The sequence below is a fragment of the Engystomops pustulosus genome, chromosome 8 (genome assembly GCF_040894005.1).
Source record: "Engystomops pustulosus chromosome 8, aEngPut4.maternal, whole genome shotgun sequence".
NCBI lineage: Eukaryota > Metazoa > Chordata > Amphibia > Anura > Leptodactylidae > Engystomops > Engystomops pustulosus.
This window is the reverse complement of record NC_092418.1, coordinates 118601971-118620569: the sequence shown is the minus strand read 5'-3', so window position 1 is coordinate 118620569 and position 18599 is coordinate 118601971. Positions and strand designations below refer to the sequence as shown.

The window sequence follows — 18599 nt, the reverse complement described above, 5'->3', positions numbered from 1 at the left end:
AGTTATATATACCTGTACATAGGGGCAGTATTATAGTAGTTATATTCCTGTACATAGGGGGCAGTATTATAGTAGTTATATTCCTGTACATAGGGGCAGTATTATAGTAGTTATATTCTTGTACATAGGGGTAGTATTATAGTAGTTATATTCCTGTACATAGGGGGCAGTATTATAGTATTTATATTCCTGTACATAGGGGCAGTATTATAGTAGTTACATTCCTTTACATAGGAGGCAGTATTATAGTAGTTATATTCCTGTACATAGGGGCAGTATTATAGTAGTTATATTCCTGTACATAGGGGGCAGTATTATAGTAGTTATATTCCTGTACATAGGAGGCAGTATTATAGTAGTTATATTCCTGTACATAGGGGCAGTATTATAGTAGTTATATTCCTGTACATAGGGGCAGTATTATAGTAGTTATATTCCTGTACATAGGGGCAGTATTATAGTAGTTATATTCCTGTACATAGGGGCAGTATTATAGTAGTTATATTCTTGTACATAGGGGCAGTATTATAGTAGTTATATTCCTGTACATAGGGGCAGTATTATAGTAGTTATATTCCTGTACATAGGGGCAGTATTATAGTAGTTATATTCTTGTACATAGGGGCAGTATTATAGTAGTTATATTCCTGTACATAGGGGGCAGTATTATAGTAGTTATATTCCTGTACATAGGGGCAGTATTATAGTAGTTATATTCTTGTACATAGGGGTAGTATTATAGTAGATATATTCTTGTACATAGGGGGCAGTATTATAGTAGTTATATTCCTGTACATAGGGGGCAGTATTATAGTAGTTATATTCCTGTACATAGGGGCAGTATTATAGTAGTTATATTCTTGTACATAGGGGTAGTATTATAGTAGATATATTCTTGTACATAGGGGGCAGTATTATAGTAGTTATATTCCTGTACATAGGGGGCAGTATTATAGTAGTTATATTCCTGTACATAGGGGCAGTATTATAGTAGTTATATTCTTGTACATAGGGGCAGTATTATAGTAGTTATATTCCTGTACATAGGGGCAGTATTATAGTAGTTATATTCCTGTACATAGGGGGCAGTATTATAGTAGTTATATTCCTGTACATAGGAGGCAGTATTATAGTAGTTATATTCCTGTACATAGGGGCAGTATTATAGTAGTTATATTCCTGTACATAGGAGGCAGTATTATAGTAGTTAAATTCTTGTACATAGGGGCAGTATTATAGTAGATATATTCCTGTACATAGGAGGCAGTATTATAGTAGTTATATTCTTGTACATAGGGGCAGTATTATAGTAGTTATATTCTTGTACATAGGGGCAGTATTATAGTAGTTATATTCCTGTACATAGGAGGCAGTATTATAGTAGTTATATTCCTGTACATAGGGGCAGTATTATAGTAGATATATTCCTGTACATAGGGGGCAGTATTATAGTAGTTATATTCCTGTACATAGGGGGCAGTATTATAGTAGTTATATTCCTGTACATAGGGGGCAGTATTATAGTAGTTATATTCTTGTACATAGGGGGCAGTATTATAGTAGTTATATTCCTGTACATAGGGGGCAGTATTATAGTAGTTATATTCCTGTACATAGGGGGCAGTATTATAGTAGTTATATTCCTGTACATAGGGGGCAGTATTATAGTAGTTATATTCCTGTACATAGGGGGCAGTATTATAGTAGATATATTCCTGTACATAGGGGGCAGTATTATAGTAGTTATATTCCTGTACATAGGGGGCAGTATTATAGTAGTTATATTCCTGTACATAGGGGGCAGTATTATAGTAGATATATTCCTGTACATAGGGGGCAGTATTATAGTAGTTATATTCCTGTACATAGGGGGCAGTATTATAGTAGTTATATTCCTGTACATAGGGGGCAGTATTATAGTAGTTATATTCTTGTACATAGGGGGCAGTATTATAGTAGTTATATTCTTGTACATAGGGGGTAGTATTATAGTAGATATATTCCTGTACATAGGAGGAAGTATTATAGTAGTTATATTCCTGTACAAAGGGGGCAGTATTATAGTAGTTATATTCTTGTACATAAGGGGCAGTATTATAGTAGTTATATTCTTGTACATAGGGGGCAGTATTATAGTAGTTATATTCCTGTACATAGGGGACAGTATTATAGTAGTTATATTCCTGTACATAGGGGGCATTATTATAGTAGTTATATTCCTGTACATAGGGGGCAGTATTATAGTAGTCATATTCTTGTACATAGGGGGAAGTATTATAGTAGTTATACTCTTGTACATAGGGGGCAGTATTATAGTAGTTATATTCTTGTACATAGGGGGCAGTATTATAGTAGTTATATTCCTGTACATAGGGGGCAGTATTATAGTAGTTATATACTTGTACATAGGGGGCAGTATTATAGTAGTTATATTCCTGTACATAGGGGGCAGTATTATAGTAGTTATATTCTTTTACATAGGGGGCAGTATTATAGTAGTTATATTCTTGTACATAGGGGCAGTATTATAGTAGTTATATTCTTGTACATAAGGGGCAGTATTATAGTAGTTATATTCTTGTACATAGGGGGCAGTATTATAGTAGTTATAGTCCTGTACATAGGGGGCAGTATTATAGTAGTTATATTCCTGTACATAGGGGGCAGTATTATAGTAGTTATATTCCTGTACATAGGGGGCAGTATTATAGTAGTTATATTCCTGTACATAGGGGGCAGTATTATAGTAGTTATATTCCTGTACATAGGGAGCTTTATTATAGTAGTTATATTCTTGTACATAGGGGGCAGTATTATAGTAGTTATATTCCTGTACATAGGGGGCAGTATTATAGTAGTTATATCCCTGTACATAGTGGGCAATATTATAGTAGTTATATTCCTGTACATAGGGGGCAGTATTATAGTAGTTATATTCTTGTACATAGGGGGCAGTATTATAGTAGTTATATTCTTGTACATAGGGAGCGGTATTATAGTATTTATATTCTTGTACATAGGGGGCAGTATTATAGTAGTTATATTCCTGTACATCGGGGGCAGTATTATAGTAGTTATATTCTTGTACATAGGGGGCATTATTATCGTAGTTATATTCTTGTACATAGGGGGCAGTATTATAGTAGTTATATTCCTGTACATAGGAGGCAGTATTATAGTAGTTATATTCTTGTACATAAGGGGCAGTATTATAGTAGTTGTATTCCTGTACATAGAGGCAGTATTATAGTAGTTGTATTCCTGTACATAGGGGGCAGTATTATAGTAGTTATAGTCCTGTACATAGGGGGCAGTATTATAGTAGTTGTATTCCTGTACATAGGGGGCAGTATTATAGTAGTTATATTCCTGTACATAGGGGGCAGTATTATAGTAGTTATATTCCTGTACATAGGGGGCAGTATTATAGTAGTTATATTCCTGTACATAGGGGGCAGTATTATAGTAGTTATATTCCTGTACATAGGGGGCAATATTATAGTAGTTATATTCTTGTACATAGGGGGCAGTATTATAGCAGTTATATTCTTGTACATAGGGGGCAGTATTATAGTAGTTATATTCTTGTACATAGGTGGCAGTATTATAGTAGTTATATTCCTGTACATAGGGGGCAGTATTATAGTAGTTATATTCCTGTACATAGGGGGCAGTATTATAGTAGTTATATTCTTGTACATAGGGGGCAGTATTATCGTAGTTATATTCCTGTACATAGGGGGAAGTATTATAGTAGTTATATTCTTGTACATAGGGGGCAGTATTATAGTAGTTATATTCTTGTACATAGGGGCAGTATTATAGCAGTTATATTCTTGTACATAAGGGGCAGTATTATAGTAGTTATATTCTTGTACATAGGGGGCAGTATTATAGTAGTTATATTCTTGTACATAGGGGGCAGTATTATAGTAGTTATATCCCTGTACATAGGGGCAGTATTATAGTAGTTATATTCTTGTACATAGGGGGCAGTATTATAGTAGTTATATTCTTGTACATAGGGGGCAGTATTATAGTAGTTATATTCCTGTACATAGGAGGCAGTATTATAGTAGTTATATTCTTGTACATAGGAGGCAGTATTATAGTAGTTATATTCTTGTACATAGGGGGCAGTATTATAGTAGTTATATTCCTGTACATAGGGGGCAGCATTATAGTAGTTATATTCTTGTACACAGGGAGCAGTATTATAGTAGTTATATTCTTGTACATAGGGGGCAGTATTATAGTAGTTATATTCTTGTACATAGGGGACAGTATTATAGTAGTTATATTCTTGTACATAGGGGGCAGTATTATAGTAGTTATATTCCTGTACATAGGAGGCAGTATTATAGTAGTTATATTCTTGTACACAGGGAGCAGTATTATAGTAGTTATATTCCTGTACATAGGAGGCAGTATTATAGTAGTTATATTCCTGTACATAGGGGGCAGTATTATAGTAGTTATATTCTTGTACACAGGGAGCAGTATTATAGTAGTTATATTCTTGTACATAGGAGGCAGTATTATAGTAGTTATATTCCTGTACATAGGGGGCAGTATTATAGTAGTTATATTCTTGTACACAGGGAGCAGTATTATAGTAGTTATATTCTTGTACATAGGGGGCAGTATTATAGTAGTTATATTCTTGTACATAGGGGACAGTATTATAGTAGTTATATTCCTGTACATAGGGGGCAGTATTATAGTAGTTATATTCCTGTACATAGGGGGCAGTATTATAGTAGTTATATTCCTGTACATAGGGGGCAGTATTATAGTAGTTATATTCTTGTACATAGGGGGCAGTATTATAGTAGTTATATTCCTGTACATAGGGGGCAGTATTATAGTAGTTATATTCTTGTACACAGGGAGCAGTATTATAGTAGTTATATCCCTGTACATAGGGGCAGTATTATAGTAGTTATATTCCTGTACATAGGAGGCAGTATTATAGTAGTTATATTCTTGTACATAGGGGGCAGTATTATAGTAGTTATATTCCTGTACATAGGGGGCAGTATTATAGTAGTTATATCCCTGTAAATAGGGGCAGTATTATAGTAGTTATATTCCTGTACATAGGGGCAGTATTATAGTATTTATATTCCTGTACATAGGGGGCAGTATTATAGTAGTTATATTCTTGTACATAGGGGGCAGTATTATAGCAGTTATATTCCTGTACATAGGAGGCAGTATTATAGTAGTTATATTCCTGTACATAGGGGGCAGTATTATAGTAGTTATATTCCTGTACATAGGGGGCAGTATTATAGTAGTTATATCCCTGTAAATAGGGGCAGTATTATAGTAGTTATATTCTTGTACATAGGGGGCAGTATTATAGCAGTTATATTACTGTACATAGGAGGCAGTATTATAGTAGTTATATTCTTGTACATAGATGGCAGTATTATAGTAGTTATATTCCTGTACATAGGGGGCAGTATTATAGTAGTTATATTCCTGTACATAGGGGGCAGTATTATAGTAGTTATATCCCTGTAAATAGGGGCAGTATTATAGTAGTTATATTCTTGTACATAGGGGGCAGTATTATAGCAGTTATATTCCTGTACATAGGAGGCAGTATTATAGTAGTTATATTCTTGTACATAGGGGGCAGTATTATAGTAGTTATATTCCTGTACATAGGGGGCAGTATTATAGTAGTTATATTCTTGTACATAGGGGGCAGTATTATAGTAGTTATATTCCTGTACATAGGGGGCAGTATTATAGTAGTTATATTCTTGTACATAGGGGGCAGGATTATAGTAGTTATATTCCTGTACATAGGGGGCAGTATTATAGTAGTTATATTCCTGTACATAGGGGGCAGTATTATAGTAGTTATATTCTTGTACATAGGGGGCAGTATTATAGTAGTTATATTCCTGTACATAGGAGGCAGTATTATAGTAGTTATATTCTTGTACATAGGGGGCAGTATTATAGTAGTTATATTCCTGTACATAGGAGGCAGTATTATAGTAGTTATATTCTTGTACATAGGGGGCAGTATTATAGTAGTTATATTCCTGTACATAGGGGGCAGTATTATAGTAGTTATATTCCTGTACATGGGGTCAGTATTATAGTAGTTATATTCTTGTACATATGGGGCAGTATTATAGTAGTTATATTCTTGTACATAGGGGGCAGTATTATAGTAGTTATATTCCTGTACATAGGGGGCAGTATTATAGTAGTTATATTCTTGTACATAGGGGGGCAGTATTATAGTAGTTATATTCCTGTACATAGGGGGCAGTATTATAGTAGTTATATTCCTGTTCATAGGGGGGCAGTATTATAGTAGTTATATTCTTGTACATAGGGAGCGGTATTATAGTATTTATATTCTTGTACATAGGGGGGCAGTATTATAGTAGTTATATTCCTGTACATCGGGGGCAGTATTATAGTAGTTATATTCTTGTACATAGGGGGCATTATTATCGTAGTTATATTCTTGTACATAGGGGGCAGTATTATAGTAGTTATATTCTTGTACATAAGGGGCAGTATTATAGTAGTTGTATTCCTGTACATAGGGGGCAGTATTATAGTAGTTATATTCTTGTACATAGGGGGCAGTATTATAGTAGTTATAGTCCTGTACATAGGGGTAAGTATTATAGTAGTTATATTCCTGTACATAGGGGGCAGTATTATAGTAGTTATATTCCTGTACATAGGGGGCAGTATTATAGTAGTTATATTCCTGTACATAGGGGGCAGTATTATAGTAGTTATATTCCTGTACATAGGGGGCAATATTATAGTAGTTATATTCTTGTACATAGGGGGCAGTATTATAGCAGTTATATTCTTGTACATAGGGGGCAGTATTATAGTAGTTATATTCTTGTACATAGGTGGCAGTATTATAGTAGTTATATTCCTGTACATAGGGGGCAGTATTATAGTAGTTATATTCCTGTACATAGGGGGCAGTATTATAGTAGTTATATTCTTGTACATAGGGGGCAGTATTATCGTAGTTATATTCCTGTACATAGGGGGAAGTATTATAGTAGTTATATTCTTGTACATAGGGGGCAGTATTATAGTAGTTATATTCTTGTACATAGGGGCAGTATTATAGTAGTTATATTCTTGTACATAGGGGGCAGTATTATAGTAGTTATATTCTTGTACATAGGGGGCAGTATTATAGTAGTTATATCCCTGTACATAGGGGCAGTATTATAGTAGTTATATTCTTGTACATAGGGGGCAGTATTATAGTAGTTATATTCTTGTACATAGGGGGCAGTATTATAGTAGTTATATTCCTGTACATAGGAGGCAGTATTATAGTAGTTATATTCTTGTACATAGGAGGCAGTATTATAGTAGTTATATTCCTGTACATAGGAGGCAGTATTATAGTAGTTATATTCCTGTACATAGGGGGCAGCATTATAGTAGTTATATTCTTGTACATAGGGGGCAGTATTATAGTAGTTATATTCTTGTACATAGGGGGCAGTATTATAGTAGTTATATTCCTGTACATAGGGGGCAGCATTATAGTAGTTATATTCTTGTACACAGGGAGCAGTATTATAGTAGTTATATTCTTGTACATAGGGGGCAGTATTATAGTAGTTATATTCTTGTACATAGGGGACAGTATTATAGTAGTTATATTCTTGTACATAGGGGGCAGTATTATAGTAGTTATATTCCTGTACATAGGAGGCAGTATTATAGTAGTTATATTCTTGTACACAGGGAGCAGTATTATAGTAGTTATATTCCTGTACATAGGAGGCAGTATTATAGTAGTTATATTCCTGTACATAGGGGGCAGTATTATAGTAGTTATATTCTTGTACACAGGGAGCAGTATTATAGTAGTTATATTCTTGTACATAGGGGGCAGTATTATAGTAGTTATATTCTTGTACATAGGGGACAGTATTATAGTAGTTATATTCTTGTACATAGGGGGCAGTATTATAGTAGTTATATTCCTGTACATAGGGGGCAGATTTATAGTAGTTATGTTCTTGTACATAGGGGGCAGTATTATAGTAGTTATATTCTTGTACATAGGGGGCAGTATTATAGTAGTTATATTCCTGTACATAGGGGGCAGCATTATAGTAGTTATATTCTTGTACACAGGGAGCAGTATTATAGTAGTTAAATTCTTGTACATAGGGGGCAGTATTATAGTAGTTATATTCTTGTACATAGGGGACAGTATTATAGTAGTTATATTCTTGTACATAGGGGGCAGTATTATAGTAGTTATATTCCTGTACATAGGAGGCAGTATTATAGTAGTTATATTCTTGTACACAGGGAGCAGTATTATAGTAGTTATATTCCTGTACATAGGAGGCAGTATTATAGTAGTTATATTCCTGTACATAGGGGGCAGTATTATAGTAGTTATATTCTTGTACACAGGGAGCAGTATTATAGTAGTTATATTCTTGTACATAGGGGGCAGTATTATAGTAGTTATATTCTTGTACATAGGGGACAGTATTATAGTAGTTATATTCTTGTACATAGGGGGCAGTATTATAGTAGTTATATTCCTGTACATAGGGGGCAGTATTATAGTAGTTATATTCTTGTACACAGGGAGCAGTATTATAGTAGTTATATCCCTGTACATAGGGGCAGTATTATAGTAGTTATATTCCTGTACATAGGAGGCAGTATTATAGTAGTTATATTCTTGTACATAGGGGGCAGTATTATAGTAGTTATATTCCTGTACATAGGGGGCAGTATTATAGTAGTTATATCCCTGTAAATAGGGGCAGTATTATAGTAGTTATATTCCTGTACATAGGGGCAGTATTATAGTATTTATATTCCTGTACATAGGGGGCAGTATTATAGTAGTTATATTCTTGTACATAGGGGGCAGTATTATAGCAGTTATATTCCTGTACATAGGAGGCAGTATTATAGTAGTTATATTCCTGTACATAGGGGGCAGTATTATAGTAGTTATATCCCTGTAAATAGGGGCAGTATTATAGTAGTTATATTCTTGTACATAGGGGGCAGTATTATAGCAGTTATATTCCTGTACATAGGAGGCAGTATTATAGTAGTTATATTCTTGTACATAGATGGCAGTATTATAGTAGTTATATTCCTGTACATAGGGGGCAGTATTATAGTAGTTATATTCCTGTACATAGGGGGCAGTATTATAGTAGTTATATCCCTGTAAATAGGGGCAGTATTATAGTAGTTATATTCTTGTACATAGGGGGCAGTATTATAGCAGTTATATTCCTGTACATAGGAGGCAGTATTATAGTAGTTATATTCTTGTACATAGGGGGCAGTATTATAGTAGTTATATTCCTGTACATAGGGGGCAGTATTATAGTAGTTATATTCTTGTACATAGGGGGCAGTATTATAGTAGTTATATTCCTGCACATAGGGGGCAGTATTATAGTAGTTATATTCTTGTACATAGGGGGCAGTATTATAGTAGTTATATTCCTGTACATAGGGGGCAGTATTATAGTAGTTATATTCCTGTACATAGGGGGCAGTATTATAGTAGTTATATTCTTGTACATAGGGGGCAGTATTATAGTAGTTATATCCCTGTACATAGGAGGCAGTATTATAGTAGTTATATTCTTGTACATAGGGGGCAGTATTATAGTAGTTATATTTCTGTACATAGGAGGCAGTATTATAGTAGTTATATTCTTGTACATAGGGGGCAGTATTATAGTAGTTATATTCCTGTACATAGGGGGCAGTATTATAGTAGTTATATTCTTGTACCTAGGGGGCAGTGTTATAGTAGTTATATTCTTGTACATAGGGGGCAGTATTATAGTAGTTATATTCCTGTACATAGGGGGCAGTATTATAGTAGTTATATTCTTGTACATAGGGGGGCAGTATTATAGTAGTTATATTCCTGTACATAGGGGGCAGTATTATAGTAGTTATATTCCTGTACATAGGGGGGCAGTATTATAGTAGTTATATTCCTGTACATAGGGGGGCAGTATTATAGTAGTTATATTCCTGTACATAGGGGGCAGTATTATAGTAGTTATATTCCTGTACATAGGGGGCAGTATTATAGTAGTTATATTCTTGTACATAGGAGGCAGTATTATAGTAGTTATATTCTTGTACATAGGGGGCAGTATTATAGTAGTTATATTCCTGTACATAGGGGGCAGTATTATAGTAGTTATATTCCTGTACATAGGGGACAGTATTATAGTAGTTATATTCCTGTACATAGGGGGCAGTATTATAGTAGTTATATTCCTGTACATAGGGGACAGTATTATAGTAGTTATATTCCTGTACATAGGGGGCAGTATTATAGTAGTTATATTCTTGTACATAGGGGGCAGTATTATAGTAGTTATATTCCTGTACATAGGGGACAGTATTATAGTAGTTATATTCCTGTACATAGGGGGCAGTAATATAGTAGTTATATTCTTGTACATAGGGGGCAGTATTATAGTAGTTATATTCCTGTACATAGGGGGCAGTATTATAGTAGTTATATTCCTGTACATAGGGGGCAGTATTATAGTAGTTATATTCCTGTACATAGGGGACAGTATTATAGTAGTTATATTCCTGTACATAGGGGGCAATATTATAGTAGTTATATTCTTGTACATAGGGGGGCAGTATTATAGTAGTTATATTCCTGAACATAGGGGGCAGTATTATAGTAGTTATATTCCTGTACATAGGGGGCAGTATTATAGTAGTTATATTCCTGTACATAGGGGGGCAGTATTATAGTAGTTATATCCCTGTACATAGGGGGCAGTATTATAGTAGTTATATTCCTGTACATAGGGAGCAGTATTATAGTAGTTATATTCCTGTACATAGAGGGCAGTATTATAGTAGTTATATTCCTGTACATAGGGAGCAGTATTATAGTAGTTATATTCCTGTACATAGGGAGCAGTATTATAGTAGTTATATTCCTGTACATAGGGAGCAGTATTATAGTAGTTATATTCCTGTACATAGGGGGGCAGTATTATAGTAGTTATATCCCTGTACATAGGGGGCAGTATTATAGTAGTTATATTCTTGTACATAGGGTGCAGTATTATAGTAGTTATATTCCTGTACATAGGGGGCAGTATTATAGTAGTTATATTCCTGTACATAGGGGGGCAGTATTATGGTAGTTATATCCCTGTACATAGGGGGCAGTATTATAGTAGTTATATTCCTGTACATGGGGGGCAGTATTATAGTAGTTATATTCCTGTACATAGGGGGGCAGTATTATAGTAGTTATATCCCTGTACATAGGGGGCAGTATTATAGTAGTTATATTCCTGTACATAGGGAGCAGTATTATAGTAGTTATATTCCTGTACATAGAGGGCAGTATTATAGTAGTTATATTCCTGTACATAGGGAGCAGTATTATAGTAGTTATATTCCTGTACATGGGCGGCAGTATTATAGTAGTTATATTCTTGTACATAGGGACAGTATTATAGTAGTTATATTCTTGTACATAAGGGGCAGTATTATAGTAGTTATATTCCTGTACATTGGGGGCAGTATTATAGTAGTTATATTCCTGTACATAGGGGACAGTATTATAGTAGTTATATTCTTGTACATAGGGGGCAGTATTATAGTAGATATATTCCTGTACATAGGGGGCCGTATTATAGTAGTTATATTCCTGTACATAGGGGCAGTATTATAGTAGTTATATTCTTGTACATAGGGGGCCAGTATTATAGTAGTTATATTCTTGTACATAGGGGGCAGTATTATAGTAGTTATATTCTTGTACATTGGGAGCAGTATTATAGTAGTTATATTCTTGTACATAGGGGGCAGTATTATAGTAGTTATATTCTTGTACATAGGGGGCAGTATTATAGTAGTTATATACTTGTACATAGGGGGCAGTATTATAGTAGATATATTCCTGTACATAGGGGGCAGTATTATAGTAGTTATATTCCTGTACATAGGGGGCAGTATTATAGTAGTTATATTCCTGTACATAGGGGGCAGTATTATAGTAGTTATATTCTTGTACATAGGGGGCAGTATTATAGTAGTTATATTCTTGTACATAGGGGGCAGTATTATAGTAGTTATATTCCTGTACATAGGGGGCAGTATTATAGTAGTTATATTCTTGTACATAGGGGGCAGTATTATAGTAGTTATATTCTTGTACATAGGGGGCAGTATTATAGTAATTATATTCCTGTACATAGGGGGCAGTATTATAGTTATATACTAGTACATAGGGGGCAGTATTATAGTAGTTATATTCCTGTACATAGGGGGCAGTATTATAGTAGTTATATTCTTGTACATAGGGGGCAGTATTATAGTAGTTATATTCTTGTACATAGGGGGCAGTATTATAGTAGTTATATTCCTGTACATAGGGGGCAGTATTATAGTAGTTATATTCCTGTACATAGGGGGCAGTATTATAGTAGATATATTCCTGTACATAGGAGGCAGTATTATAGTAGTTATATTCCTGTACATAGGGGGCAGTATTATAGTAGATATATTCCTGTACATAGGGGGCAGTATTATAGTAGTTATATTCTTGTACATAGGGGGCAGTATTATAGTAGTTATATTCTTGTACATAGGGGGCAGTATTATAGTAGTTATATTCCTGTACATAGGAGGCAGTATTATAGTAGTTATATTCTTGTACATAGGGGGCAGTATTATAGTAGTTATATTCCTGTACATAGGGGGCAGTATTATAGTATTTATATTCCTGTACATAGGAGGCAGTATTATAGTAGTTATATTCTTGTACATAGGGGGCAGTATTATAGTAGTTATATTCCTGTACATAGGGGGCAGTATTATAGTAGTTATATTCTTGTACATAGGGGGCAGTATTATAGTAGTTATGGAGAAAAAAAGCAAAAAGCTTGGGTGTCAGCTCACCTGTTCCGCAGCTAATAGGAAAAATGCCGTGCAACGATGAGAAGTCCGGTCCGGTCCCGGAGACCAAAGGTATATGCAGGAGGAAAAAAGGGGGGGTATCATCGGCAACAGGCAGGTGAAGTAAAAAATCCAATCTTTATTTCCAAAACATGATTAAAAAGTGATCACTGGGGAGAGAAAAATGGTTACGCGTTTCGGACCATGGGAAAGAGGTCCTTATTCATACCTGTATTTCATCTAGTGTGAGCTGGCTTTATGGAGAGGAGGAAACACGTCAGTGTGGAGAGACCTCCCTCCTGGCAAAGTTCACACAGGTGGAGACAAATTAGCAACAATGGGGAAAAAAGAAACAGAAAGGAACACAGGCAAGGAAACACAAAAAACAAAACAAAATTCAGCAAAAAAAGGAAATATAAATAGCAAATAACAAATGAAAATATAAGTGCAGGTGTATGTCACATAATTAGTAAATATAAAGTAGGTCACTTTTGAAATTTAAACCTGCAGGATGCCGGGTGTTAAGGGTGAGAATCCATTTTGCTTCCTTCATATGGAGTTTTTTAACTCTATCACCTCCTCTCTTATTTACGGGAACATGATCGATGGCTGTAACTTTAAGACTAGACATGTTTCCGGAGTGGTGGTCCCGGAAATGTTTGGATAAACCAGTGATATTACGAGTACTGGATATGGTACGTGGGTTTGCACCAGTTATGTGCTCCGATAGGCGGTCCTTAAGTTTTCTACAGGTGCATCCCACGTATTGGAGGGCACATGTAGTACATTCTGCCAGGTAAATGATGAAAGTGCTTTAACAATTCATGTGTCTGAATATTTTAAAAAGTTTACCATTGGCAGTGGAGACAAAAGAAGATGTCTTGTGCATGAATTTGCAAATATTGCATCTGGCTCCTCCGCAGCAAAAGCTGCCTTTGTAACTTAGCCATGTAGAGGTAATATTAGGATTGCTAAAAATGTTGGGAGATAGCATGGTGGCTAAGGTGGGGGCCCGGCGGGACACGCACATGATGCCGTCTGAAAGAATTTTTTTCAAAAAAATGTCAGTTTCGAGTATCGGTAAATGTTTGTTAATAATGGCTGAAATTGCCGTATATTGAGATGAGTAGGAAGTACTGAAGGTGGGTTTTGATGAAGCCTGCTTTTTGATAGGTTTAGGGAGAAGATAGTGGGTGCGGGGGTGAGTGTCCACAATGCGTTTGGCACGTTCACAACACGCATGTGTATAACCCCTATTTATGAGCCGTTTGGTAACAGTGGAACATAGTAGTTATATTCTTGTACATAGGAGGCAGTATTATAGTAGTTATATTCCTGTACATAGGGGGCAGTATTATAGTAGTTATATTACTGTACATAGCGGGCAGTATTATAGTAGTTATATTCTTGTACATAGGGGGCAGTATTATAGTAGTTATATTCCTGTACATAGGGGGCAGTATTATAGCAGTTATATTCCTGTACATAGGGGCAGTATTATAGTAGTTATATCCCTGTACATAGGGGGCAGTATTATAGTAGTTATATTCCTGTACATAGGGGGCAGTATTATAGTAGTTATATTCTTGTACATAGGGGGCAGTATTATAGTAGTTATATTCTTGTACATAGGGGGCAGTATTATAGTAGTTATATTCTTGTACATAGGGGGCAGTATTATAGTAGTTATATTCCTGTACATAGGGGGCAGTATTATAGTAGTTATATTCTTGTACATAGGGAGCAGTATTATAGTAGTTATATTCCTGTACATAGGGGGTAGTATTATAGTAGATATATTCCTGTACATAGGGGACAGTATTATAGTAGTTATATTCCTGTACATAGGGGGCAGTATTATAGTAATTATATTCCTGTACATAGGGGGCAGTATTATAGTTATATACTAGTACATAGGGGGCAGTATTATAGTAGTTATATTCCTGTACATAGGGGGCAGTATTATAGTAGTTATATTCTTGTACATAGGGGGCAGTATTATAGTAGTTATATTCCTGTACATAGGGGGCAGTATTATAGTAGTTATATTCCTGTACATAGGGGGCAGTATTATAGTAATTATATTCCTGTACATAGGGGCAGTATTATAGTAATTATATTCCTGTACATAGGGGGCAGTATTATAGTTATATACTAGTACATAGGGGGCAGTATTATAGTAGTTATATTCCTGTACATAGGGGGCAGTATTATAGTAGTTATATTCTTGTACATAGGGGGCAGTATTATAGTAATTATATTCCTGTACATAGGGGGCAGTATTATAGTTATATACTAGTACATAGGGGGCAGTATTATAGTAGTTATATTCCTGTACATAGGGGGGCAGTATTATAGTAGTTATATTCTTGTACATAGGGGGCAGTATTATAGTGGTTATATTCTTGTACATAGGGGGCAGTATTATAGTAGTTATATTCTTGTACATAGGGGGAAGTATTATAGTAGTTATATTCCTGTACATAGGAGCAGTATTATAGTAGTTATATTCCTGTACATAGGGGGCAGTATTATAGTAGTTATATTCTTGTACATAGGGGGCAGTATTATAGTAGTTATATTCCTGTACATAGGGGGCAGTATTATAGTAGTTATATTCCTGTACATAGGGGGCAGTATTATTGTAGTTATATTCCTGTACATAGGGGGCAGTATTATAGTAGTTATATTCCTGTACATAGGGGGCAGTATTATAGTATTTATATTCCTGTACATAGGGGGAAGTATTATAGTAGTTATATTCCTGTACATAGGGGGCAGTATTATTGTAGTTATATTCCTGTACATAGGGGGCAGTATTATAGTAGTTATATTCCTGTACATAGGAGGCAGGATTATAGTAGTTATATTCCTGTACACAGGGGGCAGTATTATAGTAGTTATATTCCTGTACATAGGGGGCAGTATTATAGTAGTTATATTCCTGTACATAGGGGGCAGTATTATAGTAGTTATATTCTTGTACATAGGGGGCAGTATTCTTCTATGATACAGTACACTATGTTCGTGGCTCGGGGTGATGATTACACTCGGTTCTTCTGCTCTCAGCCTTTTTAATAAAGTGAAAGGGGAAGTTTGTGAAGTGAAACTATGAGATAAATGTATGACAGCCCAGGCTGGAAATTCCTCATTCGGTGCAGACTCTCTGGTCGGTGCGATTCTCCCCCTGGTGATTTGTGCGGTATTCAGGCATCTCCCTAATCCATCAGAGGCTCCAGCGCAGGGGGTAGGGTCACACCACAGAGGATGGGAGAGGAAGATGGATTCGCTGACAATGATGGAGGTATTGTACAGAAGACATTGCTTACATAGTTACTTCCCGAGGTGATATTGCCTTATATGACAGTGGCTCCCCCTAGCTGCAGGGTGGATACTATGATGACTTGCAGGATTTGTAGGGGGCAATAGATTCCCTGCATTTCTGTAAGGATCAATCAATGGCTGCAGATATATGGTTCAAAATGACTTTGGAAGACCCTTATGATATTATATTTACAGCCCATGTCCCACAACCTTAGGTGATACTGTCTGCTGAGCTGTGTATCTAATCCCATCCTGTGTGATACTGTCTGCTGAGCTGTGTATCTAATCCCATCCTGTGTGATACTGTCTGCTGAGCTGTGTATCTAATCCCATCCTGTGTGATACTGTCTGCTGAGCTGTGTATCTAATCCCATCCTGTGTGATACTGTCTGCTGAGCTGTGTATCTAATCCCATCCTGTGTGATACTGTCTGCTGAGCTGTGTATCTAATCCTATCCTGTGTGATACTGTCTGCTGAGCTGTGTATCTAATCCCATCCTGTGTGATAGTGTCTGCTGAGCCTTGCATCTAATCCTCTCCTGTGTGATACTGTCTGCTGAGCTGTGTATCTAATCCTCTCCTGTGTGATACAGTCTGCTGAGCTGTGTATCTAATCCTCTCCTGTGTGATACTGTCTGCTGAGCTGTGTATCTAATCCCATCCTGTGTGATACTGTCTGCTGAGCTGTGTATCTAATCCCATCCTGTGTGATACTGTCTGCTGAGCTGTGTATCTAATCCCATCCTGTGTGATAGTGTCTGCTGAGCTGTGTATCTAATCCTCTCCTGTGTGATACTGTCTGCTGAGCTGTGTATCTAATCCCATCCTGTGTGATAGTGTCTGCTGAGCTGTGTATCTAATCCTCTCCTGTGTGATACTGTCTGCTGAGCTGTGTATCTAATCCTATCCTGTGTGATACTGTCTGCTGAGCTGTGTATCTAATCCTATCCTGTGTGATACTGTCTGCTGAGCCTTGCATCTAATCCTCTCCTGTGTGATACTGTCTGCTGAGCTGTGTATCTAATCCTATCCTGTGTGATACTGTCTGCTGCGCTGTGTATCTAATCCTATCCTGTGTGATACTGGCTGCTGAGCTGTGTATCTAGTCCTATCCTGTGTGATACAGTCTGCTGAGCTGTGTGTCTAATCCTATCCTGTGTGATACTGACCGCTGAGCTGTGTATCTAATCCTATCCTGTGTGATACTGTCTGCTGAGCTGTGTGTCTAATCCCATCCTGTGTGATACTGGCTGCTGAGCTGTGTATCTAATCCTATCCTGTGTGATACTGACCGCTGAGCTGTGTATCTAATCCTATCCTGTGTGATACTGACTGCTGAGCTGTGTATCTAATCCTATCCTGTGTGATATTGTCTGCTGAGCTGTGTATCTAATCCTATCCTGTGTGATACTGTCTGCTGCGCTGTGTATCTAATCCTATCCTGTGTGATACTGGCTGCTGAGCTGTGTATCTAATCCTATCATGTGTGATACTGTCTGCTGAGCTGTGTATCTAATCCTATCATGTGTGATACTGTCTGCATAGCTGTGTATCTAATCCTCTCCTGTGTGATACTGTCTGCTGCGCTGTGTATCTAATCCTATCCTGTGTGATACTGGCTGCTGAGCTGTGTATCTAATCCTCTCGTGTGTGATACTGTCTGCTGAGCTGTGTATCTAATCCTATTCGGTGCGATACAGTCTGCTGAGCTGTGTATCTAATCCTATCCTGTGCGATACTGTCTGCTGAGCTGTGTATCTAATCCTCCCCTGTGTGATACTGTCTGCTGAGTCATGTATCTAATCCTATCCTGTGTGATACTGTCTGCTGAGCTGTGTATCTAATCCTATCCTGTGTGATACAGCCTGCTGAGCTGTGTATCTAATCCTCTCCTGTGTGATACTGTCTGCTGAGCTGTGTATCTAATCCTAACCTGTGTGATACTGTCTGCCGAGCTGTGTATCTAATCCTATCCTGTGTGATACTGTCTGCCGAGCCGTGTATCTAATCCCATCCTGTGTGATACTGTCTGCTGAGCCGTATATCTAATCATATCCTGTGTGATACTGTCTGCCGAGCCGTGTATCTAATTCTCTCCTGTGTGATACAGCCTGCTGAGCTGTGTATCTAATCCTATCCTGTGTGATACTGTCTGCTGAGCTGTGTATCTAATCCTATCCTGTGTGATACAGCCTGCTGAGCTGTGTATCTAATCCGATCCTGTGTGATACTGCCTGCTGAGCTGTGTATCTAATCCTATCCTGTGTGATACAGCCTGCTGAGCTGTGTATCTAATCCTATCCTGTGTG

The 18599-nt window shown here is 36.6% G+C and overlaps 2 protein-coding genes across 2 annotated transcripts in view; one reads left to right on the top strand and one right to left on the bottom strand.

Annotated features, from left to right (window-relative positions):
• The window catches only part of LOC140075952 (uncharacterized), a 364396-nt gene that overhangs the window by 9757 nt on the left and 336040 nt on the right, over positions 1-18599 (bottom strand). The gene's annotated exons all lie outside the window — the stretch shown is intronic.
• SLC11A1 (solute carrier family 11 member 1) overlaps positions 16101-18599 on the top strand; it is a 123343-nt gene continuing 120844 nt past the window's right edge. The window contains exon 1 of the mRNA XM_072122395.1: positions 16101-16270. Within this exon, the coding sequence (XP_071978496.1) occupies positions 16234-16270 (37 nt within the window). The 5' untranslated portion in view covers positions 16101-16233. The remainder of the gene's footprint in view (positions 16271-18599) is intronic.